The 25,355-nt window shown below is 53.6% G+C and overlaps 11 protein-coding genes across 11 annotated transcripts; 7 read left to right on the top strand and 4 right to left on the bottom strand.

Moving 5' to 3' along the window:
- Positions 1 to 584: 584 nt before the first annotated feature.
- On the top strand, positions 585 to 1,066 carry N7498_010665 (uncharacterized protein; the record flags this gene model as incomplete). The annotated part of the gene is made up of 2 exons (XM_058457721.1): positions 585 to 703; positions 766 to 1,066. 2 exons carry the CDS (start codon positions 585 to 587, stop codon positions 1,064 to 1,066), a joined length of 420 nt encoding a protein of 139 aa, XP_058304620.1.
- Positions 1,067 to 4,922: 3,856 nt separating this feature from the next.
- N7498_010666 (putative serine/threonine protein kinase) lies at positions 4,923 to 6,863 on the top strand (the record flags this gene model as incomplete). Its single annotated transcript, XM_058457722.1, has 1 exon — positions 4,923 to 6,863. One exon carries the CDS (start codon positions 4,923 to 4,925, stop codon positions 6,861 to 6,863), a length of 1,941 nt encoding a protein of 646 aa, XP_058304621.1.
- Positions 6,864 to 7,765: 902 nt separating this feature from the next.
- Positions 7,766 to 8,005, bottom strand: N7498_010667 (uncharacterized protein; the record flags this gene model as incomplete). Its single annotated transcript, XM_058457723.1, has 1 exon — positions 7,766 to 8,005. One exon carries the CDS (start codon positions 8,003 to 8,005, stop codon positions 7,766 to 7,768), a length of 240 nt encoding a protein of 79 aa, XP_058304622.1.
- Positions 8,006 to 8,150: 145 nt separating this feature from the next.
- On the top strand, positions 8,151 to 10,697 carry N7498_010668 (Sad1/UNC domain protein; the record flags this gene model as incomplete). The annotated part of the gene is made up of 1 exon (XM_058457724.1): positions 8,151 to 10,697. One exon carries the CDS (start codon positions 8,151 to 8,153, stop codon positions 10,695 to 10,697), a length of 2,547 nt encoding a protein of 848 aa, XP_058304623.1.
- A 477-nt stretch (positions 10,698 to 11,174) lies between these two features.
- N7498_010669 (Spo12 family protein) lies at positions 11,175 to 11,712 on the top strand. The gene is made up of 3 exons (XM_058457725.1): positions 11,175 to 11,365; positions 11,422 to 11,511; positions 11,566 to 11,712. Exons 1-3 carry the CDS (start codon positions 11,211 to 11,213, stop codon positions 11,651 to 11,653), a joined length of 333 nt encoding a protein of 110 aa, XP_058304624.1. The 5' UTR covers positions 11,175 to 11,210; the 3' UTR covers positions 11,654 to 11,712.
- Positions 11,713 to 12,336: 624 nt separating this feature from the next.
- Positions 12,337 to 13,835, top strand: N7498_010670 (uncharacterized protein; the record flags this gene model as incomplete). The annotated part of the gene is made up of 4 exons (XM_058457726.1): positions 12,337 to 12,411; positions 12,466 to 12,711; positions 12,762 to 12,974; positions 13,029 to 13,835. The coding sequence occupies 4 exons, from the start codon at positions 12,337 to 12,339 to the stop codon at positions 13,833 to 13,835; spliced, it is 1,341 nt and encodes a 446-aa protein (XP_058304625.1).
- A 273-nt stretch (positions 13,836 to 14,108) lies between these two features.
- N7498_010671 (ribosome biogenesis GTPase LSG1) lies at positions 14,109 to 16,109 on the bottom strand (the record flags this gene model as incomplete). The annotated part of the gene is made up of 1 exon (XM_058457727.1): positions 14,109 to 16,109. The coding sequence occupies one exon, from the start codon at positions 16,107 to 16,109 to the stop codon at positions 14,109 to 14,111; it is 2,001 nt and encodes a 666-aa protein (XP_058304626.1).
- A 369-nt stretch (positions 16,110 to 16,478) lies between these two features.
- Positions 16,479 to 18,015, top strand: N7498_010672 (ribosome biogenesis protein LTV1; the record flags this gene model as incomplete). Its single annotated transcript, XM_058457728.1, has 2 exons — positions 16,479 to 16,501; positions 16,551 to 18,015. The coding sequence occupies 2 exons, from the start codon at positions 16,479 to 16,481 to the stop codon at positions 18,013 to 18,015; spliced, it is 1,488 nt and encodes a 495-aa protein (XP_058304627.1).
- A 360-nt stretch (positions 18,016 to 18,375) lies between these two features.
- Positions 18,376 to 20,067, bottom strand: N7498_010673 (CDP-diacylglycerol--glycerol-3-phosphate 3-phosphatidyltransferase; the record flags this gene model as incomplete). The annotated part of the gene is made up of 3 exons (XM_058457729.1): positions 18,376 to 19,375; positions 19,429 to 19,781; positions 19,834 to 20,067. The coding sequence occupies 3 exons, from the start codon at positions 20,065 to 20,067 to the stop codon at positions 18,376 to 18,378; spliced, it is 1,587 nt and encodes a 528-aa protein (XP_058304628.1).
- A 146-nt stretch (positions 20,068 to 20,213) lies between these two features.
- On the top strand, positions 20,214 to 21,002 carry N7498_010674 (complex I NDUFA12 subunit family protein; the record flags this gene model as incomplete). Its single annotated transcript, XM_058457730.1, has 7 exons — positions 20,214 to 20,264; positions 20,321 to 20,341; positions 20,427 to 20,433; positions 20,494 to 20,574; positions 20,643 to 20,706; positions 20,761 to 20,898; positions 20,954 to 21,002. The coding sequence occupies 7 exons, from the start codon at positions 20,214 to 20,216 to the stop codon at positions 21,000 to 21,002; spliced, it is 411 nt and encodes a 136-aa protein (XP_058304629.1).
- Positions 21,003 to 21,337: 335 nt separating this feature from the next.
- N7498_010675 (uncharacterized protein) lies at positions 21,338 to 25,102 on the bottom strand (the record flags this gene model as incomplete). Its single annotated transcript, XM_058457731.1, has 5 exons — positions 21,338 to 23,755; positions 23,812 to 24,431; positions 24,483 to 24,827; positions 24,883 to 25,003; positions 25,097 to 25,102. 5 exons carry the CDS (start codon positions 25,100 to 25,102, stop codon positions 21,338 to 21,340), a joined length of 3,510 nt encoding a protein of 1,169 aa, XP_058304630.1.
- Between the last annotated feature and the right edge of the window lie 253 nt (positions 25,103 to 25,355).

Consider the following 25,355-nt stretch of genomic DNA (forward strand, 5'->3'; position numbering starts at 1 on the left):
GTATGAGTGGTGATGAGCTTGTCTGTAGAAACCCAGTTCGTTTACCAAGTTCATATTATTTTAAAAACGTGATATGATTCGGAATCGGAAACATTGTGAAAGGTTGACCATATAAGTTCTACTATTTGCTCGTCTGCCTTTTTATGAGGCGCTCTTTCCAAAACGGCTTTTGAGCCCGGGATTTCTCCTGATACTATGGAATATAACTGATAATAGTCTTCAAATTAAAGACCCAAGATATTGAGTATATTATAGCGAAGCCGTTCTAGCATCAGTGGTGATGTGCTTCATCCGTGCTACATTATTTCGGACGCGGACTGAAAACAAGGCGTGACAAGGCGTGAGTGTCTAGAGGGTAATATATTTTTAAATTCTACATAGTGTGTGACCACGGGCCGTTTCGGCAGGTATAGACTAGCTGATGCCGGGGTAATTTTGATAATCTACCTCACTGCATCGGACAACCCTTTCCAAGAAGACCATGTGAGCGCTGATACTTTTCAAATCGTACCCTATCAGTCTTTTCCGAGCTTCCCTGGTAACGAGTAAAAGCAAAGTCTACACATCTCAGTGTCCAGTAAAATATGCCTGAGGCGACGATCTCCGGCATGGAGATGATTCAGAACAAGATTTTAGTTTGGCCTGCATGCGGAATCCAAGTCGCATACGGAGAGAAAAAGACCAATAGGGGCGGTGGGCTCACGTACGTCCAATGCTCTGCACGATGTACGCTGTACTGCACATTGTACATACGCTGCGTCCCAGCGATGCACAGTCCAAGCTCGCTCCGAGCCAATGGACCCTGCATCCCGATCGCGATCAAAAAGGTCTTAAATGGGTGGGAGGTTGCACGACCCTCGTGTTTTTGCTTAGCCCTGTCCCAGCCATCTCATTTGGGAACTATATTTTGCGTAGGATCTACAGACGGTCGGAGAAGGCCATCGAAATGAGGAGTCGGGGCACGAGACCAGATGGCCCTGGCAACGGGAATGGCGAGGACGTTGTCAGCCCTGAACAAGGTATTGCTCTCGTGGACGATGGCTATTGGGGCCGAGCTATCCAATAGGGAGAGAGGGGAGCACAGCCGATATTCAACAAAGCCAATTCTCAATCTTGGGCCATTTGTTGGCCCCGGGGCCAAAATCCGGGGAATTTGGTATTTGCGCCCGGGTCACCTGGCAATCAGAAACACCGGATCGCTTTTGGAGTCAAGCCGGCCCCAACTGAGCAGGGCCCCAAGGCCCCAGGGCCCCCTCGAACGAATCCAAAGGTGTGCACCCCTGTGACAGAACCCCCAGCTCACTTGGCCCGGGGGTTTGGAAAACAAGAAATCACCAGGGCCACCAGGCCGATCTGATTATTATCTCAAGCGGCCGATAACCAAACCACGATGATGGCCCCCCTCTTTTGCAGTAGTCCCGCCCCATCCACTAGGCCCAACACAGACGCCCATTATCGGTGGTCTCCCGTAGCACAAATTCCCCGAGAGAAATGTCATTTAGAATTCAACCGAAATGACCTTGGAATGACGATCGTGCGGGGTCGATAGGATCGCAAAATAGGGTGATAACCGCGTCCCACGGGTGTGGTATCTGCTGCTATCTCGGGCCTACTGTAGAGGGGCATCTTATCGTCTCTATCGGTCTCGATGGAGTCTGCTTCCAGGACCGGTACCGGTAGTTACAGGACAAACTCTACTTCGGCCCATAGGACTGTGCTCGGTAAGCGGCGTTATCATTTATCATTTATCTGGGCCACGGAGACCGATCCCGTTTCATGTGCGTTCGCGTTGGGCCTCAGCTGAATAGCCGGGACCGAAGTCAATCTACTGTGAACGCGGGGTCATCACCGAAAGGGAACACGTTGCGACTCATAGGATCACTGTGGATCATCATGAGGACACGGGAAGGCTCGATGGTGTGTACTCTTGCCATGACCGTTTCGTGGTTCGTTATCTTTTCTCGGCGCATGTTGGGTCGGCCTGTGGCTTTGGGAATGGTCGCCTATGATACTCATTCAACGCCGAATGACGAAACGCATGGAAATATGGATGCAGGTAGGGTGCTAACGGCGACGGCCGATGGAGGGGGGAGATCCGAATCTGAGCCGTGTACGGAGTACTACGAGTACAGTACACTACGAGATACTGCATATCCCCTGCCATATTTTGCCTAATATGTTGCCATTTGATGGTCAATCCAAACCATAGCTCAACGAAGTTCAGGGGGTGGTACCGGGTAGAGGGGATGGTGTATAGGAGTCTCCGCCGCGTGATGGCCGTGCAGCCACGTCATGGGAAAAATGGCATAGTCTGCCAGTCAAAGAAATGCCTCGATCGCCTGCAAGGACAAACCTTACCGACCCTCGCAGGAGGCGGTCAGAGGTTGTTGGCCAGACCGTCCTTCACCGCTGGACCGGGACAAAGACCCGGACTGCGTGGGTGTCAGAACTCCCTGCCCCGAAGTGCTGTTTGAGACGTGCCAAGGAACATAGGGCAGCATCCCTCTCTCTCTCTCTCTCTCTCCCTCTCTCTGGAGTTTCTGCATATGACAGCCGTGGGCATGCTCCACCCTCCCGAGTACAGTACGTGTCTCGCCGTAAGGAGACAAGGTCCACCGGATCGGTGGGATCGTCAACAATAATGCCCCCTGATACCTCGATTATGCCAAAACCCCGCAGAAGCCTAGGAGGGTCTCCCACTCTGGAACAGTGTCCGTTTCGAAAGTCCCGCGCGCCAAAAATGATCCTTGAAGAACTACTATACATAGCATAATGGATCCTTGGCGCGTTGGGGGGCGCGTAGAGAAGAATCTCAGATAGGCCTAGACTGCCAGACCCGATGGGGCCGAATGCAGAGGGGGAACAGGGGGGCCGAGGGACAGCAGTTGTGTACACAGCAGAGCGGCAACGAAACTCCGGGGCCTGCATGTTAGGGGCAGAGGCACCAATCAACAGCAATCACACCATTCCACTCCATCGCGTCATGCACCCTGGAAATAGTGCTCGGTAACGGGCTCCTCATTGGCGTTGCCCCAGAATCCACCGCGCGCCCCGACGGATCGGGGATAGCGCGCCACCATGATCCGCCCGCGGTCGAAACGCAGTGCCCGAGCTGGTACCCCTGCTGCCGCCGCTCTGTTGCTCCTGCTACCGTGTAGACTGTATACTGCAGGTCCCAGGAAACTTTGGGACTCTCTCCTCAGGTGAACCTTGGTCTACGCCTTTCATGGTCCCCATAATGCAGATCAATTGGATTCTTCGTGCTCGTAGACAACTTCGAAACACTTGGAATCCGGCGGTGATGTATTTCCGAGGTCTCGGCCAGTGACGCCCAAGGGTCATGGAATGTCTGGAAGGTTCATGAAAGTTGGGGACTGCGGATTGCGTGGCGTAAGACGGATACCGGTATCGTCACAATACCCCGGGACGGAAACGGCCCAGGTGCTTTGCCCCCCAAATTAAGGTGGTGAATGCAGATCACACCCACTCGGCCCACGAGGAAGACCCGTTAGGAACGCGTAAGGATACCGTCACACGGTTGGCACTGCCTGGAGTCGCTCCGGTTTCCCCCACCCAGTGACTAACTTAACCTGCTCAGAGTCATCTCCTGATCTTCTCCTTCCCTATCTCTCCTATAACCCCCTTCCCTCGTTCGCCCTTTGTCTCCGGTCCCCCTCTTCACTTCTTCGTCACCTCTTCGTCACCTCTCCGCCTCATCCTCTCCCTTTCGTCTCCTTCGCTCTCACGGGATCGATAGTACTCGTTGCTTGCGACCGTCTCCTGCGGATCCGCTGGTCCATCGAGTGCTTCGCCTCCTCTCCTCGACTTCTCCCCTCCGCCACTTCTCATCCTTTTCTATCTCGAGGAACATCCTTGAGTCGTAACCCGACTCGTTGCTCCGAGTGAAATCATCATTTGATTCAAGTGATCTTTCCGCCACTTGCATTCGCCATCGTCTTTGTCCGTCCAATCATCACAAAGTCGTCTCTTCACGCTGCGGATCCTTCTATACGTGCTTGGTGACATCTGCCATTTGATCGATTTCGAATCCACGTTAGCCGGGAACCTGGCATCGAGTACTCTGTCTCTTCCGACTCCTGGAATCGGAAGGTAGTCCTCCCAGGATCCCAACGCCCAACTGTTTCGTCTCGACTGTCAAGCTTGATCTGAGCCTGGTGATCGATTCGAATACTTTCTTTCGATTCGAACTTCCCTTCGACTTCGACATTTACCCTTCCTGTTCAATCGGTCCACTCATGACTCATTAATCTCAACTATTTGAGTCACGGCCACTCCCTGAACCCGGTGTTCACAGGCTCCTTTTTCCCGTCTTTTCTATATTTTCTCCTTTCAAATTACGATATCACGCAGCGTTCACCTCCGATTCCTCAGCCTTTCCGTTTTCCGCTCAACCTCTTTGTCCATTCCTTTGTGACACCTTCTTCGTTCAATACTTTCAGGCCCTCGCCACTTCACAACGAAAACGACATACAAATGAGCACATAACGGTCTTTACACATTTTCTTAAGCGTCACATAACCCTCACCGGGTACATTCAGCCGCGCCGTCACTGCGCCTTCCCACCATCTCTTGCCTTTTTCCCTTGTCTATTCACTCTGTTCGACCGGTATATTTTTATGACACACTTGAGCCGATCAGAAACTCGCCAACTGCCCTGATTCGTTTTTGTTGCTCGCAGGCTTGGTTTTTCTCTTCTTGAACACTTAATCACCCATTAGCCTGGTTGCTGTTTGACACGTTTCTACACGTGTACTTTTTGGAGCGGTTCATAGATTGTTGTTGTTTTCGTTGAACCTTCTCTTACCTCACCTCCTCTCACCTCACCTTCCCCACACCTCTTCATCCTTCCGCATCTCCTCCCCCGGGTTCCCTGACCTGATTTCTTGAGATCACTGCTCACCATGTCGACCATGGAGTGCCTCAAGGACAATTTCGTCAAGGGTCGACTCTTGGATGGTCGATTCCGAACGGTTGCCCCGCTCAACCACGGCTCGTTCGGTATGGTGTTCCTCGCCACGGATACCAAGACCGGCCAGGAGGTCGCCATCAAGTGCCTGACCAAGCCCTCTGCGTCTGATCCGTCAGCCCCGCTTCTCGTTGACGATCGCTTCGAAGAGTTGGAGTGCCACCGGCGCTTCCGCTTTCACCCAAACCTGGTCAACTTGATTCACTCGTTCGAGACCGAGGCCCACATGTACCTCGTCTTGGAATACTGTGCCAATGGTGATCTGTACGAAGCCATTCGTCTCAACCGGGGTCCTCTGGAGACTGAGCACGTTCGGGATTTCATGCTGCAGCTGATCAGTGCCATTGATTTCATGCACTCCAACGGTCTCTATCACCGTGACATCAAGCCCGAGAACATTTTCCTGACGTCTGACGGCTCCATGAAGCTTGGTGACTTCGGTCTTGCTACCCGAGATTCGTGGTGCTATGAGGCCTGCGTTGGCAGTGACCGCTACATGGCTCCCGAACAATACGAACCGGGTACCACTGGTTACTCGCCAGCCAAGGCGGACATTTGGTCCGTGGGCATCTGCTTGCTGAACATTCTGTTCGCCCGCAATCCTTTTGTCACACCCACCGAGTCAGATGTCCTCTTTGCGGATTACGTGCGTGACCGCCAATCACTCTTCGATATCTTCCCCAACATGTCTCAGGACACTTACGAGATCCTGACTCATGCTTTGGCCATTGACCCCGAGAAGCGCTCCCTAGCGGAGGTGCGTCTGTGCATCCTGCGGGCTGTGTCGTTTACTACCGATGATGAGTCCCTGGATGAGTTCTGTACCGAGGACCGCGAGGTTATCACCGCCAGTGCCAACCGCGAGCCTCTGCGCACCCCCTCCATTCAGAGCCCCTATATCAACCAGGGCGATTCCTTCCCTTGGGCCAAGGCACTGCAGTCAAGCCCACACCAGCCCGTCCGACAGCTGTCCGTCATTCCGGACAACGAGAGCTACTCCGAAGATCTGTTCCCACCCTCTGAGGCGGCAGGTACTTCGTGGTTCTCGAGACAATTCGACACCCCGTCGATGGCCTCGGTCTTGGATTCTGCCATGGGCGAGTCTTTCCGCTCACTCAACCTCCATGGCAAACGCAGCATGCCATTCCTTCCTCGATCCGATCCCGTCCCCATCACCGGTTCTTTGCCCAGTCATGCCAGCAAGCCCCTGCCGTCCTTGTCGATGGTCTTCGGCAAGAACGCGAATGACCAGATCTCAAAGAGCTGGAGTGATCTCTGGGACGAGGAGGAGGAAGAGTCCGAGAATGAAGATCTTGAGCTTCAGCAACGCCGTGAGCAGAACTCTCGTAGCTGGAGCCAAGAAAGCCAGGGTAAACACCTCCCGGATACCCTGGACGGGTTGCGCGAGCCGGCCTCCGCTCCCTCCGATGACCGAACCAACACTCCGGTCGATCAACCTACCGTACCCCGTGCGATCCGAGCCAAGTCCCTCGATGTCGACAGTGACAGCGGAACTTCCAACAGTACGCCTCGTCCCTTCCGCCAGCCTTCTCCCAAGCCCTCCAACGTGGACAAGTGGGCGGAACTTGGTGACAAGCGTCGCAACTGCAAGACCCGCGATCTTTTCAGTCCTCAGCGAGCCGCCAACAACTGGCGACGCGATTGGGGCCTTGGTTCCTCCGGGTTCGATCAGTCGCCCCGAGCCAAGCGTGAGTCACCTCAGCCTGACCGACGCCGCCGCCTATTCCTCGAAAAGGACTGGCGTCGTGAACACGTGGAATTTCCCAAGCATTCTCCCGTCAAATTTTCATCCTACGACGGCAGCCTTGACGAAGATCTCGATCTCGTGGGCGGGTGGCACGACCTCCACCTGTAGCATATCTCGCCTATGCTTACATTGACATCGCCACTCCCCTTTCTTTCAGCCGTTTCACGTCCTCAGGTTTATTCGATTCAGTTGGGAAAAAAGTTCAAAAAATTTACCAACGATAAACTAATTTTGTTTCTTGTCTTGTCTCTCTCGTTTTCGACTTTGAGTGTTTGCTGGTGTCTCCGTCTGCTCTTCAACTCGATGCACGATCGCGCTGCAGCCTTGTCCTCGGCTCTTTCGCTCGCTTTATTAAATTCTCCAAACTATGTACTATATCAAGCCGTGGACAGCGGAGCATGGCGGAGACGTTGAGCACCAAAAAGACTAGAAGGCGGGGTGGATCTGTTTGGGGATGACTTTCTGGGGTTCTACATATGGACACAAAACGACTGAAATGTGGGAGCTGGCGTTGTGATTGCGTGGAGGTTGACCTTGTTGACCTCGTTTCGTCTCATGCTGAGACGGTCGTGGCCGTTTTTCTCTTTGACCAAGTGTACTGAATCCCGTGTGTGTGTACTGTATCTAGGTCCGTGGGACAGTCGAGGGGAAAATTGATTACCATCCGTGAAGAAAGATTTACTTGCAGACTGAAACGTAGAAAAAATGTTAGTAGAGTAAACCTTTTGTCGTGTTGACGTCTCTTGCATAGGCCATGGTAGGTCAGGAAACTAAGTTTCATTCCCTAGGAGCTTGGTGGGTCTGGAAGAGCGGTGGGAGCTCGCGCAGTCTGTGCTCTGAGCTGCACACTTTTTGTCCCATTCACCCTGTAGCTTGAGGCTGCAACCTTATCGATTATGTATAGTATCTAGACAGCTAAGGTCTAGACAACTTGCAAACTAGAAAACCATGGACAAGAATGTTACCAGCCACCAGTAGACCGGCGGTCAAGAAGGCGGTGACCCCAGCTGTCAAACGGTTGAGATGCCAAGGTCCACTTTCCCGCCATCTGAGCTCGATGTGTCGCTCTGTTCAGCCTTCTCCTCGACTAGCTTAGCTACTCCCCAAAGCGCCCCGATATCGTACCACTCAGCAACCTCTATATCACCGCCCTCCCCCCTCCAGACACCCGTGAATCCTCGGACATAACGATCAAGGTTGCGATTGGCCTCGCTTCCACCCTCGACCATGCGCACGTCATAAATCATCATTATCGGTCTTTCGGAGTGATTCTATCAGCAGAATTTCTGTTCTCGGTCTGCGCGAGCCAAGTACCGGTGGTCATTTGGGGCGTGTGGCTGGGAGTCATCGCGAGAGACGTGGACGGTGACTGCTTATCGCCCACACAACGTCAAGATGTTAGATGCGCGACGGTCATGGATGGCTTGGGTGCATTCGGCCTCGGTATTTGCTGCATTTGCCGGTGGCGCGCTTGCGAACCCGGCTGTTCAAGATCCCGCGCAGTCGTCGGATCCCGCGACGATACCGGAGACGATATGTCCGGCTACGAGTTTGTGGGAGACTGAGGCCGAGCCTTTCCAGCTTCCGATCTGTCCGGAGACTCGCTGGGGACGATACCAAGTCCAGACGGCATCGGCAATGGAAACTCGAGCTACCCCCGGTCTAGAATCTGTTGCTCCTCCTCCAGGAACGGCAGATGCAGCGGCAGGACAAACCGCGGAGCAGGATCAGGATACGGATTCCTTACTGGATAGTGCGAGTTTCCTTTCGTTTGAAGACTGGAAGAAACAGAATCTGGCCAATGCCGGACAATCCGCCGAGAATGTTGGAGGGAGCAGACGCGCTGCGGCGGTCGGCAAAGAAGGTCGGCGGCAACCTGGGATTAATAATGCGTTGGACTCGCTAGGGGATGATGGGGAGATCGAACTGGACTTTGGTGGCTTTGGTGCAGAGACATCCGAGGCAAGCCCTACGGCTTGGGGCACGCCGATTCCATCGCATTATGCCGACAGATTGTATGGCGAGGCTGATGAGCATGTTCCTGCACATGGCATCATCCAGAAAGACGGATCGCGTCGCAAGGATGCCGGGACTACGTGCAAAGAGCGCTTTAACTATGCGTCCTTTGACTGTGCGGCAACGGTACTCAAGACGAACTCCGAGTGCAAGGGCTCGTCTTCCGTGCTGGTTGAGAATAAGGACAGTTACATGTTAAACGAGTGCCGAGCACAGAACAAGTTCCTGATCCTCGAACTGTGTGATGATATTCTCGTGGACACCGTTGTCCTGGCAAACTACGAATTCTTCAGCTCGATCTTCCACACTTTTCGAGTCAGCGTTTCTGACCGGTATCCCGCAAAGCCGGACCAGTGGAAAGAACTGGGCGTATACGAAGCGAGAAATACGCGCGAGGTGCAGGCATTTGCGGTTGAGAATTCTCTTATTTGGGCTCGGTATCTTCGAATTGAGTTCTTGACGCACTATGGCCATGAGTTCTACTGCCCTATCAGTCTCATTCGTGTGCATGGAACTACCATGATGGAGGAGTACAAGCACGACGAGAGTGGCCGGGCAGATGATGAAGAGGTCGTGGAGCCAGTTCAAATTGGCGAGCTCCCCGCAGATGAACAAACAGAACAAGTTCAGCCTCGAGTTGAAGAGACCAAGATTGAAGAACAGCCTCAGGAGATATGCCTCCATCGTCTCACCGCAGTGGAAGCAACCCTCCTTGGTCTAGGGACTAGACCTGCAGAGACATGTGGTATCAACGATATTCCGGCAAGGGCTACTCCGGAGAGAACTGCCACCAAGGATCAGCCGGATTCACCACCAACGGTGAACTCGACACTTACAACAGGAGATGGTGTTCCTGCGACCCAATCCGGATCATCCGCCCCAGCGACGGCCGAAGATGCTCGAAAGCCCGGTGAATCGCCGAAAGCTGTGGCAACGACACCTGATGCTTCAGTTGTCCCCGGAGAGCCTGTACAGCAAAATTCCACCGTCGAGAATACGGGTAAACCCACGATGAACCCCAAGGAGGAGCAAAACAGTGCGCTTCCGGAGTCAACTCGACCGACATCCACACAACCTCCACCTTCAAACCCGACAACCCAAGAGTCATTCTTCAAATCCGTTCACAAGCGACTACAAATGCTTGAATCTAACTCGACTCTTTCGCTTCTCTATATTGAAGAGCAATCTCGCATTCTTCGTGATGCCTTCAACAAAGTTGAGAAACGTCAACTCTCAAAAACATCCAATTTCCTTGAGAATTTGAACGTCACCGTTCTCAACGAGCTGAGGGAATTCCGAGAACAATACGACCATGTTTGGAAATCCGTTGCCTTTGAATTCGAGCACCAGCGCGTGCGCTATCATCACGAGGTGACTTCCATCAGTGCCCAGCTGGGTGTGCTGGCCGACGAGCTAGTCTTCCAGAAACGCGTGACGGTCATCCAAAGCATCATGGTTCTGTGCTGCTTCGCACTAGTACTGTTCTCGCGAGGATCTGTCAGCAACTACATGGAATTCCCACGCGTCCAGCGAATGGTCGCTCGGTCCTACAGCCTGCGATCTTCATCCCCAATATTTGTCTCACCCTCGGCCAGCCCTGGATCCACACGGCCGACCTCCTCGCACCATGAAAGCGCCCTCCACAGGCGGAACCTTTCAGATAGCTCCTCTTCTCAGGACAGTCCGGCTAGCCCGACGGTGCAATACATTCCACCGACCCCGACGTCCGACGTCTCCCGGGAGGTCGGGATTGAGGATGAAAAGGCCAACCGGCCAGCCTCGCCAGACTCAATGACTGTGCCTACGCTCGGGACACCGCAATTTCGGTCCCGTAGTACACCACCCGGCTTGGGTGGTCATACGATGGATCTCGGACTAGACGAGGCTAGCGAGGACGAGAACCTCCTAGACCCGAAGTCTTCTTGAGGAGTCCGAGGAGCGACTCACCAGGTCATCAGGCCCCGAGTAAGGGGACTTCCTATATTGGCTGGTACCAATAACCTTGTATTTGCCCTGGCAGTTCAAGGCATGTCTCATCATATGCATTGTTTCCTCATGATTTACGGCGTTACTGGGCATTCCATTTTGGAGGGGGTACATTTGGACGACATACGATATGATTCCCACTGTACTATGACATTTAATCATTGTTTGCATTGCTCGGTTAAACTTTCCCATAATCCAAGTAAATAAAACAACTAAACAAATAAATAAAAGATCAAAGAAACCTGCCGCGGAATGCCCTGTGCGGGTGCGTCATATACGGTCATCGCGATCCCAGGGCGCAAGCAGCGGTTGCCGTGCCAACAATCAAACCGCACATTTCTTTCGCCCACCTGCACCAACAACACGTTTTCCTCTTATCCGATCTTGATCATCCTGTATCTTCTCTGATCCTCGTCGTCGACACTCTTCAAACCTTGTACACTCACATACACAATGGACTCCACAACGCAAACCCAGCCCCTCGCGGACCGCGACACCAACACCCACCTCGCCAACACCAACACCGACAAGTCAGACATGAAGGCCGATCTCTCATCAATGGAGTGTCACCGCCAGACACTGCAGGGGAAGCTTGACAACGACGAGAAGTGAGTTGAACCGCGTTCCCTTGTAATAAAAATATCAGACTAACAGCCTCCTCCAGGCAACCCACCGCCTATGTGTCTCCGTCCGACGAGCTCATGAGCCCATGTACCAAGAAGCTGAGCGATATCAAGGGCAAGCGGTTTAAGAAGTACGTGTTGTTTACCCGGCGACAAGAGGATAACAAGCTAACGTGCACACACAGTGCCGGCAAGCCCCAGTCGCTGTTCGCGAAGCTCGGCAAGAAGAGCTACGAGCAATCATCCGCAGAGAAGAGCCGAGCAACCGAGTAGGTCGTGCTCTGCTCCTGTTAATCGCCTTGTTTGCCTTTTCGCTTCTCGCTCGCGTGTCTGCGTTACGCTCAATCCCCCTCCCCGGCTGCTATATCTATCTGCCGACTGCATGGCGCTGGGCGTCTTTTGGACTGGACTATATTGTTAGAGTGGTCTTGCATTTATGGGCCGAGTGTTGTGTCTACACCGCAGCATCATCTTTATTTTTCTTTTGTGATGACCCGCGATGCCTTTTGTGTGACTGGTTTTTGTATTTTTGTATTTTGGTAAAGGGGGTTCTGGGGCTATGGAATCTGTTCAGTGGAAATTAGACCCATTGGGACTTGGGATTAGGAGCAATTAATGATTGAGTTCCTTTTGTATATGCTCGGCTTCGGAGATTTGGCCGAGGCTGGTCGCCCATTGCGTAGATAAGTACACAACGCTTAGTGCGCAGGAAATTCAAAGCTGCGCTGTATTTCTAATCATGTTACACTACGCTATAGTTATTCTCTTAGAATGGTACCCGATGGCGGAGAGAATAGTATGTAGTGAACACCAACCGCCAGCCGTAGCTGGGCCTCGGCAAAAACCCGCTCTCGGCTTCTCCACACCACGCTACTCCGCAGTTCTGAACTCGATGGCCTGGCTTATATTCAGCTTCGCCCTCCTCTCTTCTCCATCTTTTCACACATCTACTCATCATGTCTGCCTCTACCCGTATTCCTCCGATCGCTCTGCCCTTCGTCAGCGACCGGGCTAAGAAGACTCTCGACTTGGTAAATCGCGGTCCCCATTTCCGTACTGCAACCCCATGCTAAGCATATTCCCAGGTCGAGGAGTTCGTCGAGAAGGACTGTATCCCCGCCGAGGCCATATTCTCCGCCCAGCTCGGTGAGGGCGAGAAGAGATGGCAGAATACTCCCGTCGTGATGGAACAGCTGAAGGAGAAGGCTAAGAAGCTCGGCCTATGGAACATGTTCCTGCCCAAGAATCACTTCAAGCAGGGCGCTGGCTTCAGCAACGTCGAGTACGGTCTGATGGCTGAGTTGCTGGGCAAGAGCAAGATTGCCTCCGAGGTACGTTGTGTTGGACATTCGTCGAACAGATCACAGCTAATGGACTACAGGCTACGAACAATGCTGCTCCCGATACTGGTAACATGGAGGTGCTGGCCAAGTACGGCAACGATTCCCAGAAGCAGGAGTGGCTTGCTCCCCTGCTCGACGGCAAGATCCGCTCTGCTTTCCTGATGACCGAGCCCGACGTTGCGTCCAGTGATGCTACCAACATCGAGTTGAACATCCGCCGCGAGGGCAACGAGTACGTCCTCAATGGCTCGGTATGTGTCCCAAATTCTCAACATCTCTTGCAGTTTCATTCTAACTCCAAATAGAAATGGTGGTCCTCCGGTGCCGGTGACCCCCGCTGCAAGCTCTACTTGGTGATGGGCAAGTCAGACCCCAACAACAAGGACACCTACCGCCAGCAGTCCGTGGTTCTGGTGCCCACCGGCCTCCCCGGCATCACCGTGCACCGCATGCTGCACGTCTACGGCTACGATGACGCTCCCCACGGCCACGGCCACATCACCTTCAACAACGTGCGGGTCCCCGTGTCCAACATGGTTCTGGGCGAGGGCCGCGGCTTCGAGATTATCCAGGGCCGTCTTGGCCCCGGTCGTATTCACCACGCCATGCGCACGATCGGTGCCTCCGAGAAGGCTCTGGAGTGGCTGATTGCCCGCGTCAACGACGACCGCAAGAAGACCTTCGGCAAGCCTCTTTCTTCGCACGGTGTTATCCTGGAGTGGATTGCCAAGTCGCGTATTGAAGTCGACGCTGCTCGTCTCGTTGTGCTCAACGCTGCTATAAAGATTGATCAGGGTAATGCCAAGTCTGCTCTGAAGGAGATTGCGCAGGCCAAGGTTCTCGTGCCCCAGACTGCGTTGACTATCATCGACCGCGCTGTTCAGGCTTACGGTGCTGCTGGTGTCTGCCAAGATACCCCTCTTGCCTACATGTGGGCTGGTGTCCGTACCCTGCGTATTGCTGATGGTCCCGATGAGGTCCACCTGGCGCAGCTGGGTCGTCGGGAGAACCGCGAGCGTAAGGATGCCGTCGTTGCGAAGCTCAAGTGGCAGCGTGAGGAGTCGGATCGCTTGCTTATTGCCTCTGGGTTCAAGGCTAAGAGCCATCTGTAAAAACGGAGCTATAGTCATACCGTTGCTTTTATTTGATACTTAGGTCAAAAGATATCAGAATGTGGATATTTCGGTTTACTCGAAGCTTGGTTACTTGCAGATGTGGTATAACTTGGATTTAAACTAATGCTATCCCGAACGCCGGCAATGTCTAAGCATAAGCACCTGGATAGGTTCAGATCGAAATCAGCAGGACATGGAAATCCCGTATGTAAAGAGCATGAGCCATCGATATGGACAAATCATAAGAGCATTAACAAAAAAAAAGCACTTTTAGTTGTAGTCGTCATTCTCGGGGGTGGTGCGCTTGCCCTTGGCCCGCTTCTTGTTGCCCTTGAAATGCTTCTTGGAGCTGCCGCTTCGCACCTCGGAGACGTCGATGCCACGCTCCATGGCAATCATCATCCGCTCCTTGCGACCGGTAAGCTGCTTGCGCATCTGCTGGCCCTGTTCCGTGTACTTGTGCTGGAACGGAACACTGAGGCGACCGGCCGAGGGGCCAGTGGCCGTGCCGAAGAAACCCGTGTCGATGTTTCGAGAACGTTGGCCGGGCATAGCGTGAGTTTCCAAAGGTGCAGAGGCGAGAGAACTGATTTCCGAATCCAGGTCGGCGTCGACGTCCACGATGGCCTTGGCGAGAATGGCCTGGCGTCTTGGGGGGAGGTGAGCGACGTCGTAGAGTTCCATGTTGAACTCATTCGGGTCGATGGCCGGCTCGCCCTCAGGGGATGGAGGCGGGTGCACGAAGAGAAGCTTTCCGTTCACAAAGTCCTTCAGGATGTATCGTGCAGCGCGAGACTCATCGGGCTGGCCCAGACCCGAAGTCGAGAAACCACGGGCACGGGCGTAGGCTCGAAGGATTTCACTGGCAGTGGGGACGCCAGTACCACCCTCCTCGATAGGTCGGATGGGGATCTTCACACCGTACACATTCTCCATGAAGTGCTTGGGGATACGCTTCGCGACCAGGGCGGCAGGGCCGGTGAACTCGCGCTGCTGGTCAATGGGCAGCACGCCGTTGACGACCAGGTCGGCCTTGGTGGTGGCAAAGTTGGGGAACACCAGACCAGGACAATCGCAGAGCATGATCTCGGGGGAGAGGTACAATGTCTGGAAGTGCTTGGTCTTACCGGGAGTCGCAGAAACCGACACCTTCTTGGCTCCGAGGAGGGCGTTGATCGTGCTGGACTTACCCACGTTGGGGTAACCGACCAGACCGATGGTCGTCTTCTGCTTGGGTTGCCCGTCCGAATCTCCCTCTTGGGGGAGAGTCTCGGGAGAGTTTGCCAGGAAGAGCGCTTCAAGCTCATCCACATCGAGAATGTGAGGTCCGAGTGACTGATCCGGGTCGGCGAGCTTGGCCATAGCTTCCTCGTCATCCTCACTAGATGATTCATCTTCATCCTCTTCCAAGTCAAGATTCTTCGCCCTTTCGGCAAGCTGAGAGTCATCCTCGTTGTCCGATTGCGACTCCTTCAGCATCTCAAGCTCCATCTTCTCCTTGGCGAGGTGAGCCGAGAAGAATCGGAAGTTGATGTTGTTCTTCTCGAAGTACTCGGCCCAAGACTCTCGCTGCTTGAGAGTCAACATATCCGCCTTGTTCACTAACAGCAGGTTCTTCTTCCGCGAGTCAATCTCCTTGACATAGTTCTCCAGATCCTCCGAGCGGAACTGAAGAGGGTTACGGGCATCGACAATCTGCACGACGAGATCCGATCGCTCAATAACACGCCATAGCTGGCGCCAGACTTCCAAGTTTCGCTCGAACGGAGTCATGAGCAGATCCTGATTCTCCTGCAGTTCCGCCAGTCCACGACGCCAGTTCAAAAGACTTTCACGCTCCATCATTTCCAACTGCGCCGGCGTAGTCGAGGAATCCCACTTCGGCCGCCTCGGCACCGTCAACCGTCCCTTATTCTTCTGGTGCTTCTGAACTTTATTCTTCTCCTCGGTCGGGGTTAGGAGGTATGGGTTCTTCTGATCGGTATGGATAATTTTCACGTTGTTGATTTTTTCGGCAGTAAAATCGGTTCCTGCCAGCTCCGCAGTGCTAAGGAATTCATCGAGGGCAGCTTGCTCGGTGATGGAGCGCATCTTGACCCATGATGCTTCCTGAGCCTCGTTGGTGATGTAGGTCTCGCCGTTCACGCCTTTGCGCGCAATGGCATTGTTGTGGGAGCCCTTCTTCTGGTTCGAGGCTTTGCCCTTACCGAAGCGGTCGTTCATGAGGCTGTTGCCCAGCCCCACGGAGTTCTTTGACTTTGCTAACACCATGGTGAATGAGGGTGCAGTGGTATGAAGTTGAAGAGAAGATCAAGTTCAACCCCGCCTGAAAATGGAAATCTTTTGGATTATTCAGTCGGATAAGATAACGCTGACTCAGCTAGGCTAAAGAGTGAAAATCTCTGGTTTCTTGTACAAGGTTCCTTATTCTTACTTCGTTTTGCAATATATTAGAGTATTGCAGTATTCAAGCTAGCCTTTCTAGTGAAAATATAAAGAAATCACCCGGTTCACAGTCTTTTGCTCGCTTAACACCAGTTTGAGGACCCGAGGGGTCAGGCAGCGATAAGCCCCACGTGACCCTATCAATCCCACTTTTTTTCACTTTTTCGAGCGTCCATCTTCACATCACCAGCCAACATGCCGCCCAAGAAGCAGTGGATGTAAGTTATCTTCAACTGGTCTAGTCGATCCCAACTAATGTAATTGCAGTGACAAGAAGACAGCGAGCACTTTCCAGCTCTTCCACCGGTCTCAAAATGACCCGTTGATCCACGACCCCCATGCAGAGGACCGAGTCCTGCACCACGTCGGTGGTCCTGCGCCTGCTCCTTCTTCTGCGTCAACCTCCTCGCAAAAGCCTTTCCGGAAGCTGTCCGAACTTGAGTCCGAATTCCACGACGAGTCCGTCCGTCGCAACGAGGGTGAGGCTGCCAACTACGGCGTTTACTACGATGACTCCAAGTATGACTACATGCAACATTTGCGCGAGCTCGGCACTGGCGGTGGAGACGCATACTTTGTGGAGGCCAAGCCTGAGAAAGGCAAGGGCAAGGGTAAGGCGTTAAAACTGGAGGATGCGTTGCGCCAGGTTTCTTTGGACGAAGGCGATGCGCGGAGCGCCCTCGGTGGCCAGAGTCTTTACGGATCTGAGTATGGTGATCTGCGCTCGACTGCGTCCTCGTACGTTCGCAAGCCGACCTATCAGGATCAGCAGAACGTCCCCGATGCCATTGCTGGCTTCCAGCCAGACATGGACCCACGACTGCGAGAGGCTTTGGAAGCTCTAGAGGATGAGGCTTTCGTTGATGATGAAGATGACGATATTTTCGGCGAGTTGACAAAGCATGCCGAGGAGATGGACTCTGGTGATTGGGAGGATACTCTGTTCGACCAAGATGAGGATGATGAGGGATGGGAGTCGGATGCGACTGAAAAGGCACCGGTTCAAAGAGATAGCACAGAGGCACGACAACTCGCCGAAGATGCCGAGACTCCCTCGCAAGATCTCGAGCCCGGCGAACTGCCCCAAGCTGATCAGCCCGCCCCGGATCTTCACCCTCACGATCAGGGCTGGATGAACGAATTCGCCAAGTTCAAGAAAGATGCCAAATCCGGCAAGACTGGTGTCCCGGCCGCTCCGACGATCGCACCCTCTGAGCAGCAGACAGTTGCATCGACTGCCTTTACTGCTGGAGGTACTCCGATCCGGCGCAAGAAGCGCAAGGGTGCTTTGACCAACCCATCCGCATATTCCATGACCTCGTCCGCATTGGCACGTACCGAAGGCCACCGTCTCCTGGATGACCGGTTCGACAGAGTTGAGGCACTCTACGCCCTTGATGAAGAAGAGGAGTACGACGACAGCATGTCAATGGTCAGCGGCATGACCGGCGCCACTGGCATGACTGGCATGTCTACTGCATCATCCCAAGCACCCAGTCTCGTCAACGCAAATGGCGAAGGAGTCTCCCGCAGCGAGTTTCACAATGTCATGGATGACTTCCTTGCCAGCTGGGACGATAACACCAGCGCCCAGGCCAAGCGAAGGGGCGCCAAAAACAAGCGCGGCAAGAATGGTAACGAGGCAATCGGTATTCGGATGCTTGACGAAGTCCGCTCGGGCCTGGGCCCGGCTCGGTTCTCCGGTACGAACACACGCAACAAAGTCATCTAGACGGATGCTCTGTGCATGATACGACATTGAATGGAATCCATGGCTCGGCGTTTGGCTTTTCTTTTTAACCGCTTCTTGCATATGTGTTAGTGATCATAATGGTTAGACAAAATGTGATATTTTGACATACTTGATCTGTATTTACTGACAAGGTATCCTGTAATATCTTCATTCTGTTTCAACCGGCAGATCTATGCTTTCTTTTATTGCTCCTCTCACTGTTCCCTTTGGGTCGCGACAAGTTTGAGGCTACGTGACGGCATTTGGGCGCTAAGCCGGAAAAGGTAAAACTAACTCGAACAGGCAATTCACAGGTCCTTCGTTCACAACTATACAAGTTCTATATATACAAGCAGAGCATCAGAGTGCCCCGCCAACCTTCTCAACAATCCACATCGCAAGTCGTACGTTCCACCCGACACGCCGCTCCGTACGCATCAGGTCTTCTCTCGAGATTGCCTTGGCATCTTTCTGAAGCCACTCGGTCTCAGCGCCCAGTTTCTGCTTCAAAGCCGGGTCGCTCGTCACGACTAATGCGCCGACCTCTATATCGAGACTGTAGCTCCGCTTGGTGTAGTTGCTGCTGCCGACAAATGTCAGGCTGGGATGTTCCTCACCAGGCAGGGTGATCCACAGCCCCTTAGCATGGTATGTCCATCCGTTCGGTGTGCCGACTGTGCCGCGGCGCCATTCTTTCAATTGGATGGAGTTTGTGCACTGTGCTGCAGCCACGCGGTCTAAAAAGCGCGCGGACAGGTGTGTGTATGCAGCTGGCAGCATGCCGGAAATACCCGGGGATCCGTAGAAGCCATTGGCCCACGGGGAAGCGGTTAGTACAGTGCCCTGGGTTGTGGTTGGGCTTTGAGGACTGGAAGATGTGCTGGAGATCAAGAGGGAAGAAAGGACAGGGTGGATATTAAAGTATCCTGCAGTGAAGAGCCAGCGTGCTCCTGCGAACGCAGGAGACTCGGATAACAGACCCAGGATACTGGCGACAGCTGGGAACTCGGTGGAGGTGTCGGGCTTTAGAAGGGGGGTGAACTGTGCCACGGGGTATACAAAGGTTTGACTTGACGAGGAGGGGACAGCAGGCGTGTTATCACGCGCCTGGATGAGCGGGCTCAAAACAGTTGATGAATATGCAACAAAGTCCTGGGGGTTGTCCAGAGGTGACGGCGCTCCATTTGAGGTAGGCCAATGCAGAAGGTAGCCCGCCTGATTTTGGGGATCTGGCAGGACCTGGAAGCTCAGGCTGCAGATTGCATGGTGAATGCGAGCGTAGTACTCTGTTAAGGCTTTGGAGTCGAATAAATGGTAGCGATCCAGGCGATTAGTGAAGTAGTCCGAGGACAGGTTGGCTCTGGAATATATCATTAGCATCATGACACCTCTCAATAGAAAGGCCATTCTTACCCCGAGAGTATAATCTCATCGTCGATACCGTAGAGCTTCATATGCTGCAAGCCCCAGCCCTCATTGATTCGACGAGGGATCAACTTTTTCTTCGACCCCGTGAGATTGGGCGTATGGAACATCCGAATCTCAACTCGTTCTGGTCCATATTCCTGCACCAACGAACAGAGCAACGATGCGCTTGAGGGATTGGGTGTTTCTCGGGTACCGCGAAGGGCGTCGGTAAGGATGGATACTTTGAGATCTGGGTTGGTGCGCAGAGCTTCCGACAGGGTCTCGATCAACTCGTGCTCAGTCTTGCCAATGTAAAGCGTGGAGAGGTAAACGCGCCGCTTGGCGTTGCGGATTTTATGCTGAGCACACGTTAGTTTATAGCCCGACTATAGATGCCGTGGAACAACGCACCTTCAATGCGGCATAGAAATTGGCCGGTGAATCAATGATCGTAATCTGGGAGGCCGGGACCTCGAATCTAGGCGCAATGCGATCGAGCTCGACGGTGATGCCTCCGAGTGGCGAAGGTGCAGAGGCCGAAGTAGTATTGGCAGTTTGCGCGGAGAACCTGCGACCGGGGATTTTGCGACGTACGACCGGCCGAGCAGCGCAGCGAAGCGCTTGGCCTCCGATGCGACCGAACATGGTTGAATTGGCTCATTCAAAAGGATTTCTCAATCGGGAAGGAGACCAGGGCCGGTGCAAACATTTCGTGTTTGCATTCGGCCCCGACTTCCATTTCGCTTCACGACTCGGCAGTCTCCATCCTTTTCCCCCATTGCACCGCCAAGATGTCGACCATCATGAGGACGCTGCGCAATCTGCGCCGAGTTGGCCTGAAGGTTTGTTGCGCGCTCCTTTTATCGTGAGAAAATGGTTTACTAACGCGATTTTCCAGGACTATGGCCATCAGATGCACGTACGTTACTTGCCGCGGATATGGGAGATATCATGGATAGGAATGCATGGAGACTAACGTTGACCTTTTTCTCGCTGTTTCATAGTACATCGGTATGTTTTGCCCCTTCCTGACCTTTCCAGTGGCAGATAACTGACCCCACACGATCACAGGTGATACCAAAGCCGGAACCCTGATCGGAGTCGACCGTTTCGGCAACAAGTACTTCGAGAACATGGAGGAGGAGCTTCCCCGTAAGACCCGCCGCTCAAGGAATCATGATTAAGAGGAAAGAGGACGCTAAGGATGTTTTCCCATACAGTCCGCACACGATGGGTCGACTACAAGGAGCACGAATACGATGCCTCCCACATCGAGCCTGGCTGGTAAGCACGTCCTTTCCCACACGCCGAGAATTCGAAAACTGATCTTGGTTCTAGGCACGCTTGGATCTCCTACATGGTCGATGCTCCCCCAACCGTCGACAAGGTCATCCAGAGCGGCCACCGTACCTGGGAGCTGCCCGACCACCGCGCCAACCCCACCCTCAGCCGGGCTGCTTTCAAGACCTACTCGACGTACGTGTGCTCGAATCGTTCATATCATGCTCGCATTGACTAACTGATGTCACAGCACCCGCCCCAAGTACTCCGCCTGGACTCCCGTTGCTGCTGCGCGGTAAATTGATGTTGGCTAGTGGGCTAACAAAATGAATCCAACTTTCGTACTGGTGCTTGATTCAGTTTTTCTTTTTATAGCTCTGCAAGCATCCAGTCGGGGCTTGTTCGAGCGATGTACATAAAGTTGTGCTACCAATGATTTGACTAGAAATTTGTTTCAAAACTTCAATGATTTTTCAATGCTAAATTCTCCGGCAACTAATTAACCTCCTCTAAATTCCTAGCCGGGACATGGTATCTCATTTGTTGAACATGATAGGGGAAAACGAGGGCAGGGTGGGAAAACAAACTAGATACAAGAATATGTCAAATCAAGCGACTCCGATCCTTTGTCGATTTAGAGAACGTAGAGACCAGAGCCGATATTCGACCAGTGCCGAATCGGCCGACGGTCCTCTAATTCAATGCACCACCACAGCACCTCTTTCAGCTTCTCGACCTGCTCACCGGCCTCGTATGCCCGCGATAGGGCGTACCACGCCTCGGAGCTATCCCACGAGCTGCCACGCTTGGTCAGCGCGGAAAGGAGACCGTAGGCGCGATCCCGAGCTGCAAGACGGTGAAGGTGCTTAGGGCCGACGTCGTGCGCGGAGACAGAAGCCTCTGTCGACTCCACAGTCTCCACCGCTTCGGAGGCTTTGAGCTCATCAATGGATACGGCCTTGCCGGTCTTCGGCTTGGGAGTTTCGGTTAGCAGAGAGAGGCGAGAGGCATTGGGGTCCGCATCGGCCTTTGCCGTCTCAAGCGGCAACTTCTTGTCCCAGATATCTAAGAGGAGGTTTGCAAGGCCGATCGTCGCTGTCGGGTGGTCGGCCTGGCGCAGGAGCGCTTCTTCAAAGTGTTTGATGGCCTTATGAGGGTTTGATCGAGCCTGGCACAACATTCCTTGTTCGGTGTAGACATCAGCCCACAGCTCGTCGGGGCTCTTGGCAGCACTCCAGCCACGCTTGCTAAAAGCCCGCGCAGATGACTCGTACGATGATGCCACTGACTCCACCCGTGCGACTTGCTTCGCAGCTTCTTCACAGGCCTCGCGGGCATCATCGAATAAAGACGCGCGGCGATACATTCCGGCAATAATAAGCCACAATTTGATAAGCAACCCGAGGGCGTGTTTCTCGGACTGGGCAATTGAAAACTTGGTAATTGCCTTTGATGGGGAGTCGAATCGGTGATAAACGGTGCCAGGGAGTCGAACGTCTTGCGCCGGTGGCTGGTTTTTGTGCCCGACTGGAAGTGGTTGTTGCATGGGATTCATGTTGTGTGCAATTGGCTGTAGGGGTTGTTTGCTGGTTGGGGTATGATTCGCTGACACGGGTGATGTATTTCCAGACACCGCAATGCCAACCATGTCCAGGGACTCCGTCCCATTGGGAAGAGGGGGTTCCTGACCACGAGGCCGCTCATTCCTGATGAAGCTGCTGCTGCGTTTCTTCAGCCTCGTGGAGTCTGATCTCCCAATTGTAGATGCCCGATCAGACTGCAGGTGGGTATCTCCGTCTGTGACTTGGATAGCCGGCGCATCTGCTCCAGCATAAGGTCCATTTGAGACGGCCGGAACTGGTGGGGGTGGGGTAGAAGGCTTCGAGCCATTTGGATCAGCCCGGCGGTCTGGCAGTTGAGAAATTCTGTTCCGATGGAAAATACTGCTACGGAAGCTTTTCGTAGTACCGGCAGAGCTCTTGGGTGGTACCAAATGTTCTGGCTTGGAGGCCTTCGTTCTTCCCTCGCCGTCAAGGTTGAAGTCATGGAACAGACTGCTGAAAAGTCCCAGCAACTGGTCACTCTGATTGACAGCAGCCTCGGGCCCCTCGAGAACCTCGGTGAACGCGACCTGCGTGATACGAGTCTCGAGGATGCGTTCTTTCTCTCGACCTGACAATCGACTGACCAATGTGCGCTTGGGAGGACCGGAAAGCTGCGAGTTCCTTGACGGTTGTCGCTCCGGGCGTTTGTTTTTAGCGAAAATCTCGGCTGGGAACTGCTCAAAAGCCGCTTCGCATGAGCGCTCCGCGATGTCAAAGTCCTGCTTGGCGCTGAGCAGCAGCGCAAGTAAATGCCAGAGTGGCACAAGATCCCGTTCCCTGAAGAGATCTTCAGAGTCGGGCGCTGGACCACGCGAGCCTAAAGCAGATTTTACATACTTAATCGCAGTGTCCAAATCCCGGTTTTCGGCCAGTGCAATAGAGAGCGTATATAGCGAGGAGTAGTTTCCTCGGTCGCCCAGTTCAGGAGCGATGCTCTTTTCTAGGTATTGAATGGCTTCAGCTCGGATCTCATCACGTGCCTCATTCAGAGGAGTGTAATATGCCCAGTTAGCGAGACCGATACCGACTGCTCGGTAGGCAGTGGCGAGTGTCGAAAGGGGAATTTCTCGAGAGTTATGAGGGTTGGGGCCTTGCGAGAGCAATAGCTTGCCATCGATTTGGCCATCCTCGCGACCGGCCACCTGCTTGTCGATACACTCCCTGATCAGTTCCGTCAACTTTTTAGCCTTTTCAGCCTCGTCGAACGATCCGAGGCAGCAGAGTAAAGCAACGCCCTCGGAGAGGGTTTGTAATAGCGTTTCATCTTGCTCTAATTCGCCAAGCTCGGCCCCCTTCTCTGCTCGTTCTTTGGCGGCAATAACAATCTCAATGTAAGAGTCTAGAGCTTTGACGGCCAGGTCAAAGTCTGCCAAGGCCGAATGGACATGGAACAAACGCCGAAGAATAAGGTGCGAATGGTATGTTTTGGTTGCTGCGCGGTAAAGCATCTGTCAAATAAAGTTAGTTCATTGCAACCGAGCAAGGGTCAATCATTCCCACGTACGTCCAAAACATTCCGGCCGACGGCATTCTGACCCCCTTCGCCAAGATCCTGGTCCTGCCAGTGCGGCCCACAAAGAACCTGCCAATTCTTGATGACCAACTCAATCCATTCCTCAACTTGGGAGTTGTTGGATTCGGCGGTGGGGAATTTCACTTCACGGAGCAGACTGTTTTCACAGATAGCCTCGATGCGCCGCAACTCGCTAGCCAATTGGGGGCGTTCTGGAACGCCGCTATGAGCAGGGGCGTAAATGAGGTTGTCCTGGAGAACAGTAGTGAGGAATCCGTAGTATGCCTTCCAAATAGCGACCCGTGAAAGTGAACCGGAGGCGTCCGTATAGAGGGTCTGTGGGGAGGCGAGCCCTTGCTTCACCGCGGTAAGAGAAGCCCACAAGCGGAAGAGTTGAAGCGCAATTTCCACATGTCTGGGATCCGCCATCGGGGAGGCCCTAGTCGCTGTTTCACTCGCCATCAAGGCACCCTTTCCAAGCATGGTTTCGGACCAACTCAAGAACTGCGCGTTGGTGCTCGAAGTTAGCACCCCGCTGCCTAGCCACGGAACCAGCGAAGCAAAGGTCTCCAGCGTCTCGTCTATTCCTGTAATTGTAGATTGCGCCGATCCTGCACCGTAATAAGCACAAGAGCCTTGAGTAGTCCACGGAACAGACGAACCTTTGATGTAGCATCCCTTGACCATGCAGACCTCGGTCCATGGGGAAAGACCGTCGCCCTCACTCAGCAAGTCGTGCACGGTCATTGTGAAGTCCTTTGGAAGACGTCCTGCGGCCAACTTGGGCTCGCCCAGGGCCCAATGGATCCATCCCAGGCAGACTTGCGCTTGGACTATTTCCTGCGGGGAACCGTCGCTGTTGTCAATGGTTGTCAACAGCGCGGGAATCAGCTCTAGAAGGTTGGGCTGGGGCGCAGGCGTGGGATCATCTTCGGGGGCTTCAGGGGCGGTCTTCTGTCGTAGATACGCGACAACTCGAGTTTCAGCAGTCGCTGTTTGAATCAAACCTGGGGGAAGCTTCCCGTTAGCGCGATCTAGGGAGGCGGGGCGAGGCGATCATACATGTCCTCTGTGGTGCGTGCTTGGTGACCTTTCGAATCAATTCTGGGACCTCGTCCCATTTGCTTTGAGCACGCGCCTGGTCCAAGGCTACGGCGTAGCGCTGTCCCTTCTCATTACCTCCCTAGTCGCACGTGTTAGTTGGTATAGTTGCAGGGCCGAGTCGATGCAGTGAATATAGTCAAGCGCGACGTCAATAGATCAAACAAACACGTACCGCCATGGTTGAGGAGTGCGCAGATAGGGAAGTTGGAGAAGGACAATGGCGTTGGCACGCCGCCAACCCAAGTTGAGTGCCGATGATCGCCCAGGGGTGGCTTGCGTTTACGTACGTGACGGTAATTTACCCGAGGCTTCATGTGGCCCGAGCTTTGACCCTCCGAAAAATTACCAACCTTCTTTCCTTCTACAGCGATCTTCTGCCTACGAAAGCGTGAAAGCTCGTGCTGATTCAACACCCGAGGTGTTTCGTTTAG

This window comes from Penicillium cinerascens (genome assembly GCF_028974065.1).
Source record: "Penicillium cinerascens strain IBT 15544 chromosome Unknown scaffold_4_segment0_segment1, whole genome shotgun sequence".
Taxonomy (NCBI): Eukaryota; Fungi; Ascomycota; class Eurotiomycetes; order Eurotiales; family Aspergillaceae; genus Penicillium; species Penicillium cinerascens.

Bases quoted from the DNA above. Each gene is read 5' to 3' on its own strand.
- N7498_010669 (XM_058457725.1), top strand. From the start codon at position 11,211: ATGGACTCCACAACGCAAACCCAGCCCCTCGCGGACCGCGACACCAAC. The intron at 11,366-11,421 runs GTGAGTTGAACC...AGCCTCCTCCAG, and splicing joins AAGCTTGACAACGACGAGAA to GCAACCCACCGCCTATGTGT. The intron at 11,512-11,565 runs GTACGTGTTGTT...GTGCACACACAG, and splicing joins AAGGGCAAGCGGTTTAAGAA to TGCCGGCAAGCCCCAGTCGC.